Here is a 23,107-nt window from a genome sequence, read left to right as displayed (position 1 = left end):
TATAGTTAATATAGCTGTATCCCTGAGAGGTATTTTTACTCACATTTCAAATTCATGCTAGGACTACGGAAAAGAGTGATTTCCCAAGTTCTAGAGTACAACTTTTTTTCCACAAGGATAGGGGAACTTTTTTTCTGCATGCTAATAACTTCTATCATCTTTTTCATAAAAAAACACCATATTTTTATGTTATTCTTTGTAGCTTGAAGATCTTTGTTCAAAGCTCCAAAATTCTGAAATCTTATAATTATTACTGTTAAACCTAAGCCTCCTTGTAATACTATAAGAAGGTTATTATCAAGATATGTACTTCCAGGTACTAATGATCTCTAGGTTTGAGAAGAGAGTATCAGTGAATGACAGATAGCAACAGATATCTGAAAGAGGAAAAGCAAAGAGCTAAAGCCCAAATGTCTTCAGAAGCACCAATGAGAAGCAAGCCAGAATATGGTTAGAGCCCTAGGAAGGTTAAGGGATTGAAGGCAAGAGTTACAGCAAAAGGAAGAGGCAAGAGGCTGGGCTGCGAACAGGAACAGCGGTTCAAAGTCAACGTGAGTTGCTGAAAAACTGTTGCTTTCCAACTTATATTCTCACCGAAAGTAATTATTTATTCAGCATCACCACAGACATTTTGCAGGGAAGGCAATGGCACCCCACTTCAGTGCTCTTTCCTGGAGAATCCCAGGGACAGGGGCGCCTGGTGGGCTGCAGTCCATGGGGTCGCGCAGAGTCGGGCACGACTGAGCGGCTTAGCAGCAGCACCAGCAGGCATTTTGGGCTTTCCTGGTGGCTCAGACAGTAAAGATCTGTCTGCAAGGCAGAAGACCCGGATCTGATCCCTAGGTCAGAAGCTGCCTGGAGGAGGAAATGGCAGCCCACTCCAGTATTCTTGTCTAGAGAATTCCATGGACAGAGGAGCCTGGCAGGCTACAGCCAACGGAGCTGCAAAGCGGGGGACACGACTGAGCAGCTAACACAGACACACACGTAGGATTTTAGTGACATGGAAGCAATCAAGCAGCCAACAAGACTATACTAGTTTTCTTTGTGTGATGTATTCTTAAAATGCGACTATTCAAATTCTCAATATTACAGTGATAACTGAAGTGAAGTGAAGTGATAACTGAAACTCTATTAAAAGTAGACTGAGTCTAGTGTCCTTAAACTTCTCATGCTCCTGCTGATTTTAACATTCAGCCATTCAGTATTTGCCAAAAGGCATATTCAGCGCATCTTTACCAGAGAAGTTTAGGGACTCGAGGAATCACATCACAGAAACACAGGAGACACTGAAAATGCAGCAACGAAAGTTTACATGCTGAAGGGACATTTGGGAGGTTCCTGCTGTGAACTCTCTCAGTTCCACAACTTCTAATCAGGTCTGTTATGTCTCTCCTAAGTATGAATGGTCAAACATGATCAGATAATCGAAGAAAACTTCAAATATGGAAGGAGACCAAAGTAAACAGAAGCTCCAAATAAATAATATACAGAGAAGAAAACCTTAAAAAAGAGACTGCTGCTGGGAAAGACTGAAGGCAGGAGAAGGGGATGACAGAGGACGAAATGGTTGGATGGCACCACTGACTCGATGGACACGAATCTGAGCGAGCTCCAGGAGATGGTGAAGGACAGGGAAGCCTGCTGTGCTGCAGTCCACAGGGTCGCAAAGAGTTGCACACGACTGAGGGACCGAGCAACAAATGATTAATATCCCCCCCAAAATAAAATATGATACTTCTGATGTAAGAACAAAACATTTTTTTAAAGTGGGGTGAGAGGTAGAGATCAACAAAGAATGCTCCAAATTGAAAACACAATAGATAAAATTAGAAATTCAAAAGAAGGATTAGAAGATAAACTTAAAGATCTCCCCAAAATACAACAGCTATAAAAGGACCATATCAATGTACACTGATGTAAACTGTCACAAAGTGGAGGATAGAGTATAAAAACTTACATGTTGCCAGACAAGAGTAAGCCACACACACAGGGTATTCTCAGAATTTATAAGCTGCACGTTTTTTAACAAAGCCCCATACTCATTACCAACACCTTGACTTGAAATCAAACTGAAATCAGAGACTCTAAGCATTATCATCTGTTGTTAATGAAGAATCTTGAGGTAACAGGAGACTGCTGAAGGCAAAAACCTGCACTAAACCTTCCTAGTTCGTTTTATCTGGATAAAGTTTAAGGAACAGTACAAAGACTTCCACTTGAAAACCTGAGAAATATGAGAAACCCAGGTTAGGTGAAGGTCTCCTCCTTCCAAATTACACTCACTTTAATCCTGTCGTCATGGAAGTGACCCAGCTACTTTGCCTGCAGTAAGTTCCTTTAACACGTCCTGATGGAACGTAAGACACTTCTCCATTGGTCTCTGGTGCTCCCCTGTGTCTTGCTGAGCATATGAGAAGACTGCAAGGCCCTAACCACTCTTCACGTAAGACGTTTCTGAGAGCTGTGCGTGCATCAAGCAACCTTGAGGATGAGGTAATGTCTCCCTCTGGAACAAAAACCTTGCTTCCTGCTGCTGCAAAGTCGCTTCAGTCGTGTCCGACTCTGTGCGACCCCACAGACAGCAGCCCACCAGGCTCCTCTGTCCCTGGGATTCCCCAGGCAAGAACAATGGAGTGGGTTGCCATTTCCTTCTCCAGTGCATGAAAGTGAAAAGTGAAAGTGAAGTCGCTCCGTCGTGCCCGACTCTTAGCGACCCCATGGACTGCAGCCCACCAGGCTCCTCTGTCCATGGGATTTTCTACATACTCTCAAAGCAGTGACAAGAGGAGGGAGCGGAGCAGACCAGAGACTGCGTGGCAAGCCGAGCAGCGGCAGGATCCACGGGCCAGCACACCCAGCCAGCAGCCCCACAACTCCAACTCTGGTGCGCACGCCCTGGCTGCCGAGCGGTCTCCCCCGCAGGCACCGCCCGGCGCTCCTGGACCGTGAGCAGGTGGGGCCCGCAGCCACCGGGGCGCCTAGCCAGGCTTGGGGGCGCTGATCAAGTGGGCGCAGCCGAGAAGCCACGGCCTGCAGCCTGGTGCGGACACTCGTGCATAGATGCTGTGGTGGAGGGGGACTGGGTAGACAGCTGGACTGTTCACGTGGGCCAGGCACGGAGGCCTACATCCTGCAGCGGTCCCGGGCAACAGGGCCCTCTGCCAGCGCACGCTGCGGAGCTTCATACCCAAGCACTTCTTTGAACGATTCACAAGAACAGCCAACTTTACTTCCTTGTACTTCCCGTACAGCTGATTACTGATACGCTCAGGAGTCTGGTGAGGAGCGGGCTCTCCCTGTTCTCCCGCCTCACTGTCACAGCCATCTCAGGTGAGCTTTACAGACAGAGAGAGGAAGGTTCTACAGAACGTTACCACATATCACCTTCCATCCAAACCAGAGTCATCTGGCTTGTTTCAGCCAGTGCGTGGGAAATCTGACTCACTTCTAGAAGGTCACTTTTGTAGCTGCTTCAGATTGATTCTCGAGTTAAGAGACTGTTGATCTTCACTCAGTCACTACTTTGGATCTCAGTCTTGGCCATGCCACAGACTTCAGTGCACCAGGCTTCCCTGTCCTTCACTACCTCTCAGAGTTAGAATGAGAGAAATTGTACAATGTGGTGCCAGTTTGGTGCCCTGAGAGTTTGAGGAGGAAACCTACTGTTCTCACACTGAATCACATGGAGATGGCACCTAAGTCGCTTCACCTGCTGTGTCCCCAGGTGCCCTACCTGCCAGGACCTGCTCCCACAGGGGGTCTGAGACGTGACCCTACAGCACAGCCCACTGACTCCTGACTTGCTCAGTGTGGATCCAGATGTTCTTTGCGATCCTGATGAATGAAGAAGCCGGTGACTAACGGGAGGAGCAGTTCATCTTTTATTTCCACAGTCCGCTCACTGATGTTTAGTACTTAACCATCAGCTCTGTTCAGTTCCAGAAAATTCCCATCATCTTGAAAGAAACCCGTGAGCATCTCTCTCTACCCTCCTCCCCATGCCCAGCCCCTGGCAGTCAGCAGTCCACGTTCAGTTCTTTAATTTGCTTATTCTGGATTTTTGTAACAGAATCGTGCACCAATGGCCTTTTGTGTTCGGCTTATTTCACTGAGCACGCTCTCAAGGTCTATCCACATTGCAGCACATGTCAGTGCTTTACTCAGATGAATAATACTCCACCATGTGGACAGACCACACGTTCTGTTTATCCGCCATTCGCTGACGAACATTTGCGGTGCTTCTACTTTTTGGCTATTATGGAGAACACTGTTATGAACATTTGCTTAAGAACTTTGTGTGAACATCGCTTTTCAGCTCCCCTGCATACATGTAAAGTAAAATAATTGCTCTAAAGTTCTTTTTTCCCAAACTGACTGCCCCCTTTACATTCTCATCAGCCATGTTTGAGATTCCCATTTTTCCACATTCCTGCTGAGGCTTACTGTCCATCTTCTTTATTATACTCATCCTGGCGGGTGTGAAGTGGTACCCACCATGGTTTTAGTTTTACATTTCCTTGGTAACTAATGATGCTGAGTAACTTTTCATTAGTTTACTGACCTTTTGTAAATTTTCTTTTGAGAAATACCTTCAAAATCATTGGCCCATTTTTAAATGGGGCTGCCGCTTATCCATGAGTTGTGAAAATTCTGTGTGTTCCAGACACAAGTCCCTTATCTGCTGCAAATATTTGAACAAACTTATATTTGCATTTGAAACTGTTTCCAAAAGGGAGCAACTAAATTCTTGGTACTCACACTGTTGCTGACAAAGCCATGCTTTCTGTGTTAGTCTCTCAATTAAAAATAAAACACTAGGGGAGAAAGGGGGACGAGAGAGAAGATGGTGGAGGAGTAGGTGCACAGGGGCGTGCATCTCTCTCCACAGGTGCACCAGGAAAACATCTTCAGACGCACCAGCTCTCACAGAACACCAGCTGAGAGTGGACAGGAGTCCCTGCCCGCTGGAAAGGAACAGAGAGATTCCTTTCACACAGAATCCAGTCAGATGAAGGAAGGAAGGGGAAAAGGAGAGAGTGAGCAGGACTGGACCTCCATCCAAGGGTTGGGGAACTGAAGCAGGGGGCAGACCCCCACATCAGACCAACTGTTTCAGACAGAAGGGGGGCATGTGAGGCTGACGGAAGAGTGCAGCAGCTGGCCTGTGACAGCGAATGGAGTAAGGGCCACACAGACAATCCTTGCCGCAGCCCTACACACCCCAGAGAAGCATGCAAGTCTCCTGGAACGGGTGCCAGCTGAGACTGGAGTGTGCGGACTGCAGAGCAGTCCTAGGGTGAGGTCTGCTGCTGACTGCACTTGGACAGCCGGAGGGGGCATAAGGGAGATCACAGCGGGTAATACCTTTGGAGGAAAACCGGGCAGCCGTGGAGGCAAGGCAATACCGCTGAGTCATGCGCAGGGTGTGGGCCAAAACTGCAGCCTCTCTTTTCCTACACACCTGTGCTGGCGGCTGACCAATGGTGAAAGACCCCAGAGAGGGTGGATCTCTGAGTGCCTGATCTGCAGAGCAAACAAAAGGATCCCAGCTGAGGGGGTCTTTTGAGCACCAGCTATGCCAAGCAACAGAGAAGGACCCCAGCTTGGGGGGGGGGGGGCGGCATCTTTTGAGTGCCAGCTGTGTCAAGAAACAGAAAAGGATGAGCCAGTGAAACTCTTTGAACAACAGCTGCCAGAAGCTACAAAAAAAGATTAATAGGGCCTTCCTGGTGACTCAGATGGTAAAGAATCTGCCCACAGTGCAGGAGACCTGGGTTCAGTCTCTGGGCTGGGAAGATCCCCTAGAGAAGGGCATGGCAACCCACTCCAGTATCCTTGCCTGGGGAATTCCATGGACAGAGGAAGCTGGCTGGCCACTTGGCACTGCCAGGGTTCCCACAATCCAAGCAGCTGCACCAGCTCCACACTCAATCCTCACAGGAGCAGAGCTGCCAGAGGCTAGAAAAATCCCTAACAGTGCCATAAATCCTGTGCCCATGGCCGCCAGCTCCACCGCATGCCTGGCACTGCAATCCAAGCAGCTGCACCACCTCCACACCGGTCCTCTCTGAGGCAGACCCAAGTCCCAAAGAGCAGTCTCAGGAGCAAACGCCTGTGGTTGACCCACACGCAGAGGTGGGCTAAAGGCACAGCTGAACTCCAGAGGCAGTGTAGCCGAGGAAGAGTAACAAAAACATTTCTACCAGCTGTACAAGCTGAGGTTAAATCCATACGACCAACAAGGCAGACTCTGTATCTATGGAACATGTAAAAGGATAATGAGAGCTCCCCCAAAAGAAAACCACCTAGCTCTGGCAGCTGTGGACACTGGAGGCAAGAAAACGCAGGAGCAGGGCCAAATGAGGGTCTGAGCTGTCCCCACAGCAGGTACAGCGACCAGCCTAGTTTCGGAAAGCAACCTACCGAGGGAGATATGGACTGTGACTTACGGCAAGTGAAAGAACGCTGACAGCTGAGGTGCGAGAAAAAACACTATCATTCTGAAGTTGGTTCTGGATTTTTTTCCTCTGTTGCTATGACTGTTGATTTCTTACTTTATCTATTTAAGCTTTCGAGAACTTTTTTATTTTAATCATACTTTTATTTCCTTTATACGCTTCTACCTCTACTGTGGCTCGGATCATGAACTTATTGCCAAATTCAGATGTAATTGAAGAGAACAGGGAAAACCACTAGACCATTCAGCTATGACCTAAATCAAATCCCTCACGATGACACACTGGAAGTGAGAAGTAGATTCCAGGGCCTAGACCTGACAGACAGATGGCCTGATGAACTGTGGACGGAGGTGGATCCCAGGGCCTACATCTGACAGACAGACAGCCTGATGAACTGTGGACGGAGGCAGATCCCAGACCCTAGACCTGACAGACAGACGGCCTGATGAACTGTGGACGGAGGTAGATCCCAGGGCCTACACCTGACAGACAGACGGCCTGATGAACTGTGGACGGAGGCAGATCCCAGGCCCTAGACCTGACCGACAGACGGCCTGATGAACTGTGGACGGAGGCGGATCCCAGACCCTAGACCTGACAGACAGACGGCCTGATGAACTGTGGACGGAGGCAGATCCCAGACCCTAGACCTGACAGACAGACGGCCTGATGAACTGTGGACGGAGGTAGATCCCAGGGCCTACACCTGACAGACAGACGGCCTGATGAACTGTGGACGGAGGCAGATCCCAGGCCCTAGACCTGACCGACAGACGGCCTGATGAACTGTGGACGGAGGCGGATCCCAGACCCTAGACCTGACAGACAGACGGCCTGATGAACTGTGGACGGAGGCAGATCCCAGACCCTAGACCTGACAGACAGACGGCCTGATGAACTGTGGACGGAGGTAGATCCCAGGGCCTACACCTGACAGACAGACGGCCTGATGAACTGTGGACGGAGGCAGATCCCAGGCCCTAGACCTGACAGACAGACGGCCTGATGAACTGTGGATGGAGGTTCGTGACACTATACAGGAGGCAGTGATCAAGACCATCCCCAAGAAAAAGAAATGCAAAAAGGCAAAATGGTTGCCTGAGAAGGCCTTACAAATAGCTGTGAAGAGAAGAGAAGTGGAAGGCAAAGGAGAAAAGGAAAGAAATAACCCATTTGAATGCAGAGTTCCAAAGAATAGCAAGGAGAGATAAGAAAGCCCTCCTCAGTGATCAATGCAAAGAAATAGAGGAAAACAACAGAATGGGAAAGACTACAGATCTCCTTAAGAAAATTTAGAGATACCAAGGGAACATTTCATGCAAAGACGGGCTCAATAAAGGACAGAAATGGTATGGACCTAACAGAAGCAGAAGATATTAAGTAGCAGTGGCAAGAATACACTGAAGAACTATACAAAAAAGAACTTCACAACCCAGATAATCACAATGGTGTGATCATACACCTAGAGCCAGACATCCTGGAATGCAAAGTCATGTGGGCCTTAGGAAACATCACTGTGAACAAAGCTAGTGGAGGTGATGGAATTCCAGTTGAGCTATTTCAAATCCTGAAAGATGCTGCTGTGAAAGTGCTGCACTCAATATGCCAGCAAATTTGGAAAACTCAGCAGTGGCCACAGGACTGGAAAAAGTCAGTTTTCATTCCAATCCCAAAGAAAGGCAATGCCAAAGAATGCTCAAACTACCGCACAATTGCACTCATCTCACACACTAGCAGAGTAATGCTCAAAATTCTCCAAGCCAGGCTTCAACAGTATTTGAGCTGTGAACTTTCAGATGTTCAAGCTGGATTTAGAAAAGGCAGAGGAACCAGGGAGCAAATTGCCAATATCCGCTGGACCATCAGAAAAGCAAGAGAGTTCCAGAAAAACATCTACTTTTGCTTTATTGACTACACCAAAGCCTCTGACTGTGTGGATCACCACAAAAGTGTGGAAAATTCTTCAAGAGATGGGAATACCAGACCACTTGACCTGCCTCCCGAGAAATCTCTATGCAGGTCAGGAAGCAACAGTTAGAACAGGACATGGAAGAACAGAGTGGTCCCAAATCGGGAAAGGAATACATCAAGGCTGTACATTGTCACCTTGCTCATTTAACTTCTATGCAGAGTACATCATGAGAAACTCTGGGCTGGATGAAGCACAAGCATGAATCAAGACTGCCGGGAGAAATATCAATAACCTCAGATATGCAGATGACAACACCCTTATGGCAGAAAGCAAAGAACTAAAGAGCCTCTTGATGAAAGTGAAAGAGGAGAGTGAAAAAGTTGGCTTAAAACTCAACATTCAGAAAACTAAGATCACGGCATCTGGTCCCATCACTTCATGGCAAACAGATGGGGAAACAAGGGAAACAGTGACAAATGTTATTTTAGGGGGCTCCAAAAATCACTGCAAATGGTGACTGCAGCCATGAAATTAAAAGACGGTTGCTCCCTGGAAGAAAAGTTATGACCAAACTAGATAGCATATTATAAAGCAGAGATATTATTTTGCCAACAAATGTCCGTCTAGTCAAAGCTATGGTTTTTCCAGTAGTCATGTATGGATGTGAGAGCTGGACTATAAAGATGGCTGAGTGCTGAAGAACTGATGCTTCTGAACTGTGATGCTGGAGAAGACTCTTGAGGGTCCCCTGGACAACAAGGAGATCCAATCAGTGCATCCTAAACGAAATCAGTCCTGAATATTCACTGGAAGGACTGATGCTGAAGCTCCAATACGTTGGCCCCCTGATGGGAAGAACTAACTCATTTGAAAAGACCCTGATGCTGGGAATGATTGAGGGCAGGAGGAGAAGGGGACGACAGAGAATAAGATGGTTGGATGGCATCACTGACTCAATGGACATGGGTTTGGGTGGACTCTGGGAGATGGTGATGGACAGGGAAGCCTGGCATGCTGCAGTTTGTGGGGTCGCAAAGAGTCAGACACGACTGAGCAACTGAACTGAGCTGAACCTACTCACTGGCCTTTCCTGGTTCTGCGGGTTTCTTCTTGCCGTCCTTTCTCTATTTCACCATGTCTGTTAGTCTGCTTTGTTTTCACTGCTTTATTCCCCTGTTGGCACTCTGCTTTGGTCTTGTTTTTAGTTTTGTTTGTAACTGGTCAATGTCATGTTTTACTTCCTTTGGTCACTGGGCTACTCTCTTCTACCTCCTTTTCCTTGGGCTGTTTTAATTTTATGTGTGTGTCTGTGAATGTTCCTTTGTCTTTGCTTTTATTTGTCTGATTCTGTATTTCCCATTTGTCTGGGGTTTTTCCTTTGTTTCTTGTTTTGTCTTTTGTTTTAATCCCCTTTCATGCCATAACAAACAGATCGTGGAATCTTGGTTCCCCAAGCAGAGATCAGGCCTGAGCCTCTGGAATGGGACCTCTGAGTCCAAGTCCCTAGGCTGCCAGAGAGCTCCTAGCTGCAAGAGTGTTAATTTGTGAGACCTCCCACAAAGGTCTCTACCTGTACCCAAGGTCTGGCAGCCCCCGCCACAGGACACCTCACCCAAACAACAAACAAGACAAAAACACAAACTCAACCATCGGCAGACAGACTTCCCACAGACACCCTAAAACATACCACCTCACACAGCCCTGCTCATCGGAGGGAAAAAAGCTCACCTCCTCCAACCAGAACGCAGAGACAAGTCCTCCCAACCTGTAGCCTACGCAAACAACTGGACCAACCTAACCCACCGTGGGCAGAAACCAAAAAGAAGGAGGGATACGGCCCTAGGGCCTGAGAGAAGGAGACCCCAAACACAGTAGGTTAGAAAAAATAAAAAGGGAAATACTGCACAAGCGAAGCAACAAGTTAAAAACTTGTAATTCCAAACAAACGAAGAGGAAACAGGCAAACTACCTGAAAAAGAATTCAGAGTAACGATAGCCAAGATGGACCAAAACTTAGAAAACAGAATGGAGAAAATCCAAGAATCAATTAACACATTAACAAAGACCTAGAGAAAATAAAGAATAAACAGAAAGAGACACAATTAATGCAAATAAAAACACTATAAAAGGAATCAATGGCAGGGTAACAGGCAGAAGAACAGACAAATGAGTGGGAAGGCAGAATATTGGGAATAACTACTGAAGAGCAGAATAAAGAAAAAAGAATGAAAAGAATTGAAGACAGTCTCAGAAACCTCTGTGATAATATCAAACACACCAACATTCAAATTATAGGGGTCCCAGAAGAAGAAGGGAAAAAGAAAGGATCCGAGAAAACTGGAGAGATTACAGTTAAAAACCTCCCTACCGTGGAAAAGAAAACCGTCGATCCAATCCAAGAAGCAGAGTCCTCCCAAAACAGGATAACCCAAGGAGAAACGCGCCAAGACACATACTAATCAATCCAACAAAGATTAAACACAAAGAGAGAGATCTAGAAGCAGCAAGGGAAAAGTAACACACAAAGGAAATATACAAAGTAACACACAAAGAAGGCTGTTAATAATTTTCACACAATTAACAGCTGATCTTTGCAGAAACCCTGCAGGTCAAGGGAATGGCAGGATGTACTTCCAGTACTGCAAGGGAAAAAAATCTACAACCAAGATTACTCTACCTGGCAAGCATCTCATTCAAAACTGATGGAGAAGTCAAAGGCTTTACACAAAAGCAAGAGCTGAGGATCTAGCACCACCAAACCAGCTTTACAGCAAATGTTAAAGGAACTTCTGTAGGCAGGAAACACAAGAGAAGGAAAAGACCTACAAAAACAAATCGGAAACAAGAAACTGTCCAAAGGGACTACATATCAACTTTGAATGTAAATGGATTAAACGCTCCAACCAAAAGACACAGACTGGATGAATGGACACAAAAACAAGACCCACATATGAGCTGCTTATAAGAGACCCACTTCAGAGCTGGAGATACACACAGGCTGAAAGTAAGAGGATGGAAAAAGATATTCCATGCAAGTGGAAATCAAAAGACAGCTGGAGCAGCAACCCTCATATCCGACAAAATAGACAAATAAAGAGCATAACAAGAGACAACGAAGGACCCTACTTAACGACCAAGGGATCAATCCAAGAGGAAGACATAGCAACTGTGAATATCTACGCACCCAACACTGGGGCACCTCAATCCACGAGGCAAGCACTAACAGACGTGAAAGGGGAGACTGACAGTACGCCAGTGACAGCTGGAGACGTTCACACCCACTCACACCAATGGACAGATCGTCAAAGCAGCAAGTGAATGAGGAAACACAAGTCTCAAAGGACACACCAGACCAGAGAGACCTTACTGATATCTTCAGGACATTCCATCCAAATGTAGACAAATACCACTTTCTTCTCAAGCGCACATGGAACTTCTCTAGGATAAACCACATCCTGGGTCACAAGTCAAGCCTAAGTAAATTTAAGACAACTGAAATTGTACCAAGCATCTTCTCTGACCACAATGCTATGTGACTAGTTATCAATTACAGGAAAAAAAACTTTAAAAAATACAAACACATGGAGGTTAAACAATATGTTTCTAAATAACCACCAGATTACTGAAGAAACAAAAAGGGCAATCAAAAAATTCCTAGAAACAAATGACAACGAAAACACAACTCAAAACCTATGGGATGCAGCAAGAACAGTTCTAAGAGGGACGTTTATAGCAACACAATCCCACCGCAGGAAACAAAAATACCAAATAGACAACCTCACTTTACAGCTAAAACAACTAGAAAAGGAAGAGCAACAATCCGTGAAGTTAGCAGAGGGAAAGAAACCACAAAGAGCAGAGCAGAAATAAATGAAAAAGGAGTGAAGGAAACAGTAGTAAAACCAAAAAAACTGAAAGCTGGTTCTTTGAGAAGATAAACAAAACTGACAAACCATTAGCCATACTCATCAAGAATAAAAGGGAGAAGAATCAAATCAACAAAATTAGCGATGAAAACGGAGAGGTTACAACAGACAATGCAGAAATTCGAAAGATCGTAAGAGCAACTATATGCCAATAAAATGGACAACCTAGAAGAAATGCACAGATTCTTAGCAAAGCTCAATCTCCCAAGACTGAACCAGCAAGAAATTGAGACTATGAACAAGCTAATCACAAGGAAACCATAATCAAAACTGTGGTAAAAAAATCTCCAAAAAAAACCAAAAGCCTAGGGCCAGATGCTTTCAAAGGCAAATTCTATCAAACATTTAGAGAAGACCTAATGCCTATGCTTCACAAGCTCTTCGGAAAAACCGCAGAGGCAGGAACACTTCCAAACTTATTCTACAAGGCCACCATCACCCTGACACCAAAACAGATAAAGATATGACAAACAAAGAAAATTACAGACCAATACCACTGATGAACACAAATGCAAAAATCCTCAGTGAAATTTTAGCAAACAGAATCCATCGACACATTAAAAAGATCATATACCTTGACCACGCTGGGTTTATCCAAGGGATGCAAGGATTCAATATACACAAGTCAATCAATGTGATACACCATATCAATAAACTGAAGGACAAAAACCATGTGATAATCTCAATAGATGCAGAAAAAGCTTTTGACAAAATTCAGTGCCCATTCATGATAAAAACTTTCTCTAAAAAAAATGGCCATAGAGGGAACCTACCTCAACATAATAAAGGCCATAAATGATAAACCCACAGCAAACATTTTCAATGGTAAAAAACTGAAAGCATTTCATCTAAGATAAGGAACAAAAGGGGTGCCCACTCTTGCCACTATTATTCAACATAGTTTTGGAAGTCCTAGCCACGGCCATCAGAAAAGAAAAGAAATAAAAGGAATCCAGATTGGAAAAGAAGTAAAACTCTCACCGTTTGCAGATGATATGATACTCTACACAGAAAACCCTAAAGATGCTATCAGAAAACTGATAAGAGCTAATATGCTCTAGGAAAGTCACATGATACAAAATCAATACACAGAAATCACTAGCATCCCTATACATTGACGACTAAAAATCAGAGAGATCAAGGAATCAATCCCATTTACCACTGCAACAACAACAACAACAACAACCCAAGAATAAACCTACCTGATGAAAGAAATCAAAGACAACATAAACAGATGGAGAGATAGTCCATGTTCCTGGGTTGAAAGAATCAATACTGTGAAAATGATTAGACTACCAAAAGCAATCTACAGATTCAATGAGATCCCTATCAAATTACGAACGGCATTTTTCACAGAACTAGAACAAAAAATTTCACAGTTCGTATGGAAACACAAAAGACCCCAAATAGCCAAAGCAATCTTGTAAAAGAAGAACGGAGCTGGAGGAATCAACTGTTCTGAGTGCAGACTACACTACAAAGCTAGTCATCAAGACAGTATGGTACTGGCACAAAAACAGAAATATAGACCAATGCAACAAAATAGAAAGCCCAGAGATAATCTATGCAACTACAGCCACCTTATCTTTGACAAAGGAGGCGAGAATATACAATGGAGAAAACTATCTTCAGTGAGTAGCAATGGGAAAACTGGACAGCTACGTGTAAAAGAATGAAATCAGAGCACTTCCTAACAGCACACACACAGATAAACTCAAAATGGATTAAAGACCTAAATGTAAGACCAGAAACTATAAAACTCTCAGAGGAAAACATAGGCAGAACACGCGATGACATAAATCAAAGCAAGTGCCTCTATGACCCACCTCCTAGAGTAATGGAAATAAGAACAAAAATAAACAACTATAATCTAATTAAACTTAAAAGCTTTTGCACAGCAAAGGAAAGTATAAACAAGATGAAAAAAAAAAACCCTCAGAATGGGAAAAAATAATAGCAACTGAAACAACTGACAAAGGATTAATTTCCAAAATACACAAGCAGCTCATGCAACTCAATACCAGAAAAGCAAACATTCCAATCAAACAGTGGGGAAAAGACCTAAACAGACATTTCTCCAAAGAAGAAATACAAATGGCTAATAAACATGTGAAAAGATGCACAACACTGCTCATTATTAGAGAAATGAAAATCAAAACTATAATGAGGTATCACCTATCAGTCAGAATGGCCACCATCAAAAAATCTGCAAACAATAAATGCTGGAGGGACTGTGGAGAAAAGGGAACCTTCCTGCACTGCCCGTGAAAACGTACACTGATATAGCCACTATGGAAGACAGTATGGTGTTTCTTTAAAAAAACTAGGAGTAAAACTACCATGAAAAGTGAAAAGTGAAAGTGAAGTTGCTCAGTCGTATCCGACTCTTTGTGACCCCATGGACTGCAGCCTACCAGGCTCCTCCCTCCATGGAATTCTCCAGGCAAGAGTACTGGAGTGGGTTGCCACTGCCTTCTCCAAAACTACCATATGACCCAACAATCCCATTACTGGGCATATACCCTGAGAAAACCGTAACTGAAAAAGACACATGTACCCCAGTGTTCACTGCAGCACTATTTACAATAACTAGGACATGGAAGCAACCTAGATGTCTACTGACAGATGAATGGATAAAGCAGCTGTGGTACATGTATACAATAGAATACCACTCAGCCATAAAAGGAACACATTTGAGTCAGTGCTAATGAGGTGGATGAACTGAGAGTCTATTACACATCGTGAAGTCAGTCAGAAGGAGAAAAACAAATATCACACATTAATGCCGATATAGCAGATCTAGAAATGTTGTACTGATGAACCTACCTGCAGGGCAGCAATGGACACACAGAGAGGACAGACTTGTGGACCCAGGAGGGGAGGACAGCTCACCACCATACGTGAAATAGAGAGCCAGTGGGAATTTGCCGCGTGGCTCAGGGAACTCAATGTGGTACTCTGTGACAATCCAGAGGGGCGGGACCGGGTGTGAGGTGGGATGGAGGTTCAAGAGGGAGGGGACATACGTATACCTATGGCTGATTCATGCTGATACGTGGCAGAAACCAACACAATATTGTGATTATCCTTCAATTAAAAACAAATAAATTTAAATAAATACAATTTATACCTTAAAAAATAAAGTATTAGAATATTTTTCTAATATCCTGACTCAAGCTGTCTAACAGCTGGCTTATGTTTGTCTTTTTTTTCGTATTTAGTTGCATTTCATTTGTTTTGTTACAGACCCTGTAGTCACGCCTAGACTTTCCAGACTGAAAACATTACATCTATGTATGATCTACAAAGTCAATGTATGATCAATGATCAAACTGGAATATCTGAAAGCGATGCAATTTTGAATTAGTGTCAATGTTTCATATTTCTGTTTTCTGAGTAAAGAAGAAATAAATATACTTTCTTGTTATAAAGCAAAATAAATCTTAAATACTGCTTAAAAACAAAACAAAACAATGAATATCCACTGTGTGTGCTACATCACTCTGGACCACATCAAGCTGCTCCCATAGAACCTAGGGAGCAAGAGGGAGCTATGTAAATAAGATGCTCATGCTATTTGCTGCACTATGAATAATAAAGGCCTTTGTCTCTACCAGAATTGTGCGTCTTCTGCTAGCATCCATGAAATAGTAATTCTAGACTCAAAAGTAAAAATCTTGAGGCTATGAATACTACTTGCTATTGAAAACAGTATTTACTCACAATTATGTTTGTTTTAGGAAAGTAAGTTGCTAGACTACGTATTGTAAGAAATTAATTTTACCCCCCTGAAGATATAATATACACAGACACTATAATTATTAACCCACTCCATAATTACTGACTTTATCCTGTAACCTCGCTTGTCCGTAAGTGGTGAACAATCGAGGCAGGCAACAGGCAATATCAAGACTTTCTGTCTGCACTTCTCATTGTAGAGTTCCTTATTTATTTTTACACAAGACAAATGTGACTTTTTGATCAGCAGAATAAGATCAAACATATCTCAACTGGAACACTTGAAGCAAAAACATAATCAAGTAATGCTTTAAAATTCTGAGAAAATTAAGTTCAATCTAGAAGTCTATGCTCAGCCAACCAACCAATAAGGGTTAAGGTCATAAGAGATAGTAACTTCAAAACATTTTCCTCCCGAGGACTCTCTTTCTCTCAGAAAGTTATCAGAAAGTTTCGTTATCTACTAAGAGCAGAGAGCAAACCAACAGATGGAAGCACCTGAGATGCAGGAAACTGAGACCCACAATGGAGCAAAGGGATCTCTCAGAATGCATGCAAAGGTGCGTCTCAAGACGACGGCTGCACGCAGCTCTCAGGAGCAAACAGCCTTTGCCAGAGCAGAAAGATGGAGAAATTCAGAAATGATCTCATCCTTTCCACTCCACCAAAACAGGAGCCGATAAATTATGTGACACTGTTTGTTCACGCAGATGGTTTTTACAGTTCTATTTAAGAGTATGGAACAATCAGTTATGATATACAGAAAGCTAAACAAATGAGGGGGGAAAAGCAACTATTACTTCAGAAAAAAATAAAAATTCTATAAGAAAAAAAAATCACTGAACACTTCTGGGCTTATCAGTGAGAATTTACATATGCACAACAGTTTAAACTTTACACAGTAATTTAACGAAAACTGTAACAGCAGATAGAGGAAGAAGTATTAGCAGTGAGGTGTTCTAGGACATCTGGCTATCCCCAAACGGAAAGTCAAAATAAAATAACTGATAAGCCAAGAGACAGCACAAAAGTTGGCAGTATTTACTAAAATCCACCCTCCCAAGTTTCCTTCTCATAAGAATTCTACAGATGTATACAAACACAAGCAAAATGCTACCTGTAGAAGGTATTAATTATAACACTGTATGAAATAGTAAAAACACTAAAATCAATCTAAATGTTCACCAACAGGTAAACCATTAAATAAAGCCCATACAATTGAACATGATGCAGCATTTTAGAGAGAATGATGTAGCTCTAGTTGTACTGATATGAAAATCTTCAAGAAACAAAAATTAAATGAAGAAAGCTGAAAAGCATTTGCTATCATCTTTGTAAAGAAGATAACTTTCCACATAAAAGTAACAACATAAAAATATAAAATACAATAATGAAAGAAACATCTGAAGTACTGAAAATAGTTACCTCTGAGGTATAGAACTAAAGGGTAGGGAAGGGCTGCTGTTTTCATCGTAAGACTTTAAGAACTATTTAATTTTTTAAATTGCTTAACTAAGATCATGGCATCTGGTCCCATCACTTCATGGCAAATAGATGGGGAAACAGAGGAAACAGTGTCAGCCTTTATTTTTGGGGGGCTCCAAAATCCCTGCAGATGGTGATGCAGCCATGAAATTAAAAGACGCTTACTCCTTGGAAGGAAAAGTTATGGCCAACCTAGATAGCATATTGAAAAGCAGAGACATTACTTTGCCGACTAAGGTCCGTCTAGTCAAGGCTATGGTTTTTCCTGTGGTCATGTATGGATGTGAGAGTTGGACTGTGAAGAAGGCTGGGCGCCGAAGAATTGATGCTTTTGAATTGTGATGTTGAAGACGACTCTTGAGAGTCCCTTGGACTGCAAGGAGATCCAACCAGTCCATCCTAAAGGAGATCAGTCCTGGTGTTCATTGGAAGGGCTGATGTTGAAGCTGAAACTCCAATACTTGGGCCACCTGATGGGAAAAGCTGACTCATTTGAAAAGACCCTGGTGCTGGGAGGGATTGGGGGCAGGAGAAAAGGGCGACAGAGGATGAGATGGTTGGATGGCATCACCGACTCAATGCACATGGGTTTGGGTGGACTCTGGAAGTTGGTGATGGACAGGGAGGCCTGGTGTGCTGCAGTCATGGGGTCACAAAGAGTCGGACATGACTGAGCGACTGAACTGAACTGATTGTGATTAAAATAACAGTAATTTTTTAAAAATACAGAGCCTACAGAAGGCTAGGTAATTTGAATCAACTCAAAGAAAACTTTAAAAAGCTCAACAATATGTAAGAAATATTTCCTAAAAATAAAACCTAAGATTAAGAGCATTCACCTTCACCAGGAGATTAAGATTCAGGAGAAAGTTAAAACTGGGAAAAGTTAGAAAACTGCTTGGGCACCATCTGCCCTAGAGACAATTTGCTGAGGCAGGAGACTTGACCCAGAGGCAACCTCAGCAGACAAAGCAAAAGAAGGGTTGGGACCCCAAAAGCGTAACTGTAGACGTAGTTAAGAACCAGAATTAAACCTTGCTCTAGCATAGTCGTCAGCCACCTAAGTGCTCCAGAAAATCTAAACCCTTAAAGTTGGGCTTAATAAAAACAAATGGTATCTTCTCACCTTGAAGTGAAGTCGCTCAGTTGTGTCCGACTCTTTGCGACCCTATGGATAGTAGACTACCAGCCTTCTCAGTCCATAGGATTTTCCAGGCTAGAGTACTGGAGTGGGTTGCCATTTCCTTCTCCAGGGGATCTTCCCAACCCAGGGATCGAACCTGGGTCTCCCACATTGGAGGCAGATGCTTTATCCACTGAGCCACCAGGCCTCAAATTATTCCACAACTAAGTTTTCAAACATAATATCTAGTACACATTCAAAGATAAAACAGGCACACAAAAGAATAATACAACAGATACAGACCCACATGGGCTCCCAATGCTGTCTTCTCAAACAGATTATATATAACTATATTTTTAAGTATGTAAGACAAGATGGAAAATTTCAGCAACAAAAGAATCAAATAATACAAGCTAAAAGAAAATTAAAATTCTAGAACTAAAAAACAAAATTAGAAACTCACCGAATAGATTTAACAGCAGACAACACATAGAGTACAAAAGAACTGGAAGGTTAAGTCAGAAGAAGTTTCCAGAATGAAGCAGAGAAAAAAGGATGGTGCACACAGAAGAGAGGTTAAGAGACACTGTATACGATGAAAAGGCCAGAGATACGTTTAATTGGAGTTCCAGGAAGAGACAAAAAGAGAACGGGGCAGAAGCAGTGTCTGAAGAAACACATACATGCTAAGTCACATCAGTCATGTCCCAACTCCTCGTGACCCCATGGACTGTAGCCCACCAGGCTCCTCTGTCCATGGAATTCTCCAGGCAAGAATACTGGAGTGGGTTGCCATTTCCTCCTCCAGGGAATCTTCCCGACTCAGGGATCGAACCCGCGTCTTTTGTGTCTCTTGCACTTGCAAGTGGGTTCTTTACCACTAGTGCCACCTGGGAAGCCCTGTTTGAAGAAATAATGACTGAGATTTTCCAGAACCGATGAAAACATCAATCCACAGAATCAAGAATTTCTTGCAATCTCAGAGTAAATAAAAGAAATCCACACTTAGAAATGTCATCACGAAATTGCAGAAAACCAGAAAGAAAAAAAAAACTTAAAAGCAGTCAGAAAAAAAAAGCAAAGCCTTTAAAAGTGTAATACTTAGACTGATTTATCACTAGTAACAGAAGCCAGAAAACAGTGGAATGATGCTCTCAATGAGTAAACAACGAAAATAAAACAAAAATGGCCAACCTAAATTTCTATGCCATCTGAAAATATCCTTCACAAATGAAGATGAAATGAAAACATTTTCTGACAAACAATAACAGAATTTAGACATCAAGAGACCCCATGCAGGCGGAGGAAAAGTTAAAGGTTTAAGAAGGGGGAAAAGAGCAAATAAGATGGAAACATGCTCTCCAGAAGAATGTGATTCACGGAGTTCAACGCTTTAATTACTACTTGCTTAACCTTTTTTTAGTACTCTAAGGGCAAATTCTTTTACTTGATATTAACATCCTATTTATCTCCAGACTCGGCATGTTGCGCTTGAAAGGCACATCTGCAAGCAGTTCATTTCAGGTTCATGTCTCTATCTAAAGATCTTAGGCCCAAATTGCCAGAGGCTATTAAGCCAGATTTACTAAGACTTTGTTATCATTCTGACTCTCGCTTATCTAACTTATTATTACTGAATAAGCAGAAAAATAAGTAATAAAAATAATGTATACTGGGTATATAAGGTATTCTTCATTTATGCTGATATGAAGTTAGGTTGTTACCTACTATCTTTGTAACTCCTCATTCCTTTTCTCCATAGAATTCATATTTAGAATGTGAGCTACAGACGCCAACCTTTAACACCCAAATGTCACTTGGCAGTATATTTAACCTCTTTATGCATCAGTTTCCAAATCATTAGGACAGTAGTAAAAATTGTTATTTTTCACATAGGTTATTTCAAGAATTAAGATCTAAAATACACATAGAAAAGCACTAAGCAAAATATCCATCACATAATAAACATTCAACATACATTAAAAACAATTTTTTCTCAAAAAAAAAAGTATACAGAAACTACATTTAAAAAGCTATGAATTTTAGAAATTATATATTTTATAATTATTCTCAATAATTTTGTAGTAACAACTAATTACTTAAAAATAAAGAAATACTTACTTGACTAAATCTATTCTGTTATTGATGGCAGCCCAATGAAGGAGTGTAACATTTTCTTTGTCTGGTTGCCTTACATCATAACCTGCTTCCACCAATTCTCGGCAGCGTTCATAAATTCCATATCTTAAAAAGAAGGAAAACTTGATTGTTAACACTATTTGACAAGAAATTTAAAGCTGAGAATAACATTTCTAGAAGAAACTGATGCTCCATTTTGATACCTGGAAACTAAAAAGGCTTTCTCAATATAAAGTGTTACTTTAGAAATATCAATATTCCAACAGCTTTTACTAACCCGTTTTATAATTTTAAATTTCTCTTCTCTAAGAATGCAATAACTCATAAAGTAGGAGAGAACAGGACACTATAAATAAAAATATCTATCAGTTGTTTGTTTTTACTAACAACACCACTATTCCACAAAACACTGAAGGCAGCTTATTAAAAATACATACAATTATGTTAAAATATTGTCATAAAGAAGCAATAACAAAGAATTTATCATTGATTTAGAACAACATCAAAAAAAAAAGGATGTCTTACACCTGTAAGATACTTTATTTAGAAATTTAGCTTTGGTATTCCTAAAGGCAAATTTAAGAAAAGTGTGGAGGTGGGAAGTAGGGTGGGTGGGGAAGGGTCTTGTGAGTATAAGTCAATGAGACATAAGAGAAAGTTTACTAGAAGAGCTTGAGAAAAGAAGTTAATTTAATAAAGAAGAAAGATGCATGCACAGAGCTTAACCTTCTCCTCTCTTTCTGTTTAGGTCACTGTGTGACTGCATATATATTTCTCAAAATGCTATAACATGGAAATGTTTATGCATAAGCAAAAATCAAAGAATAATACAACAAATCACCAAGAATCCACATGGAGTCTCAAAAACCATCAACTTTATCCAAAACAAAATACTGGATCCTTGGAAATATGTGACACAAAAACAAACTGAAATGAGCTTTGACCATATTCATCAGAATAGCCTCCAAAATGGGGAAGGCGTACCACAGGGTGAGGCTGGGCGAAAGGTGACAACAATGGAACATTTGCAGCAAATATTAAAACTACATTCACATCACAGTTAATAGAGAAAGCAACTGATCTTCACTAACATTTACCAGTCTTCACTGCTTTAATGCTCGCCTACCCTGGCTCCGTGCTGCGTATGTACACACACACACACACACACACGGGCGCGTACAAAGTCAGTCAACCTAAGCAAACAGCAGGAGTTCCACAATTCACAAGCGATGACAGGAGCACCTTCAGTCTCTGTTCTTTTTCAGAAAACTGTTTACATGTGCCCAGTTAAGGGAACTATGACTGAGCAACTGAACACACACACACACACACACACACACACACACACACACGAATGTTCATGAGAATGATTCATAGTAATTTCAAGAGAAGTTTCCTTGGGGAGAGAAGGAAAAAAGGATGCCGAGCAACCTGCAGCATTGCAGCAAAATGTTAGCATCTGCTTAATCTGACAGTTATATTCTTCTCTATATTTATCTGGAGGATTAAAACATTTCAAAATTTAAATAAATGTTTTAAAAGGCAGAAATCACAGACGGCACACACAGTTAGAGGGTATTTGAGGAATAAAGAAAGGAGGCTTTTTCCTTAAGAGGAGAGACGCTGGAGTACGTTTGCTGGTGGAAATCACGCATTAGAGTGTGAGGTTAATGACAAAGGAGAGGAGGAATATATTAGCAGCAGCAAGGTTGGAAAGGAGAGTCAATGCAGAGCAGTGTAGCTGGCCTGGTGAATAGAGCCAGCAGGGTGTGCCTTGCTTTCTGACTGTGCGTGCATGTGTGAGGCAGGGGGGCAGTGGACTGAGGACTCAGGGAGCTTGCCTCTCCATGAAAGCAATGAAAAAACCGGCACCATCAACGTTTGGGGCTTTTCCAAACAGTTCTTCTCACTGGTAAAGAACCCACCTGCAACGCAGGGGATGCAGGTTCAATCCCTGGGTCGGGAAGATCCCCTGGAGAAGGAGATGGCAACCCACTCCTGTATTTTTGCCTGAAAAATCCTGTGGACAGAGGAGCCTGGTGGGCTACCGTCTATGGCATCACAAATGAGTCAGAAACGACTCAGCAACTAAACAACATCAAATTTTTCAGAATCTAGGAGAAAAACAGTTAACAAGACTTTCAGCTACCGAAAGTATCTTTGGTCAAGAAAAACAGGAAGACTTTCAGGAAGAACAGAGGACTTTGTGGTATTTTAAAATACCATACTCCCACACTTCTCTGGCGGTCCAATGGTAAGAAACAGCCTGCCAATGCACGGGACAGGGGTTCAATCCCTGGTCTGGGAAGATCCCACGTGCTGC

The 23,107-nt window shown here is 42.5% G+C and overlaps 1 protein-coding gene across 2 annotated transcripts in view; it reads right to left on the bottom strand.

Moving 5' to 3' along the window:
- The window catches only part of ZDHHC17 (zinc finger DHHC-type containing 17), a 101,726-nt gene that overhangs the window by 49,396 nt on the left and 29,223 nt on the right, over positions 1-23,107 (bottom strand). For both annotated transcript variants that reach the window (XM_018047585.1, XM_018047586.1), the window contains exon 3: positions 20,767-20,889. In XM_018047585.1, the coding sequence (XP_017903074.1) occupies positions 20,767-20,889 (123 nt within the window). The remainder of the gene's footprint in view (positions 1-20,766; positions 20,890-23,107) is intronic.

This window comes from Capra hircus, chromosome 5, assembly GCF_001704415.2.
Source record: "Capra hircus breed San Clemente chromosome 5, ASM170441v1, whole genome shotgun sequence".
In the NCBI taxonomy this organism is placed as follows: Eukaryota; Metazoa; Chordata; class Mammalia; order Artiodactyla; family Bovidae; genus Capra; species Capra hircus.
The sequence above is the reverse complement of the archived record's forward strand: the minus strand, read 5'-3'. Positions and strand labels throughout refer to the sequence as shown.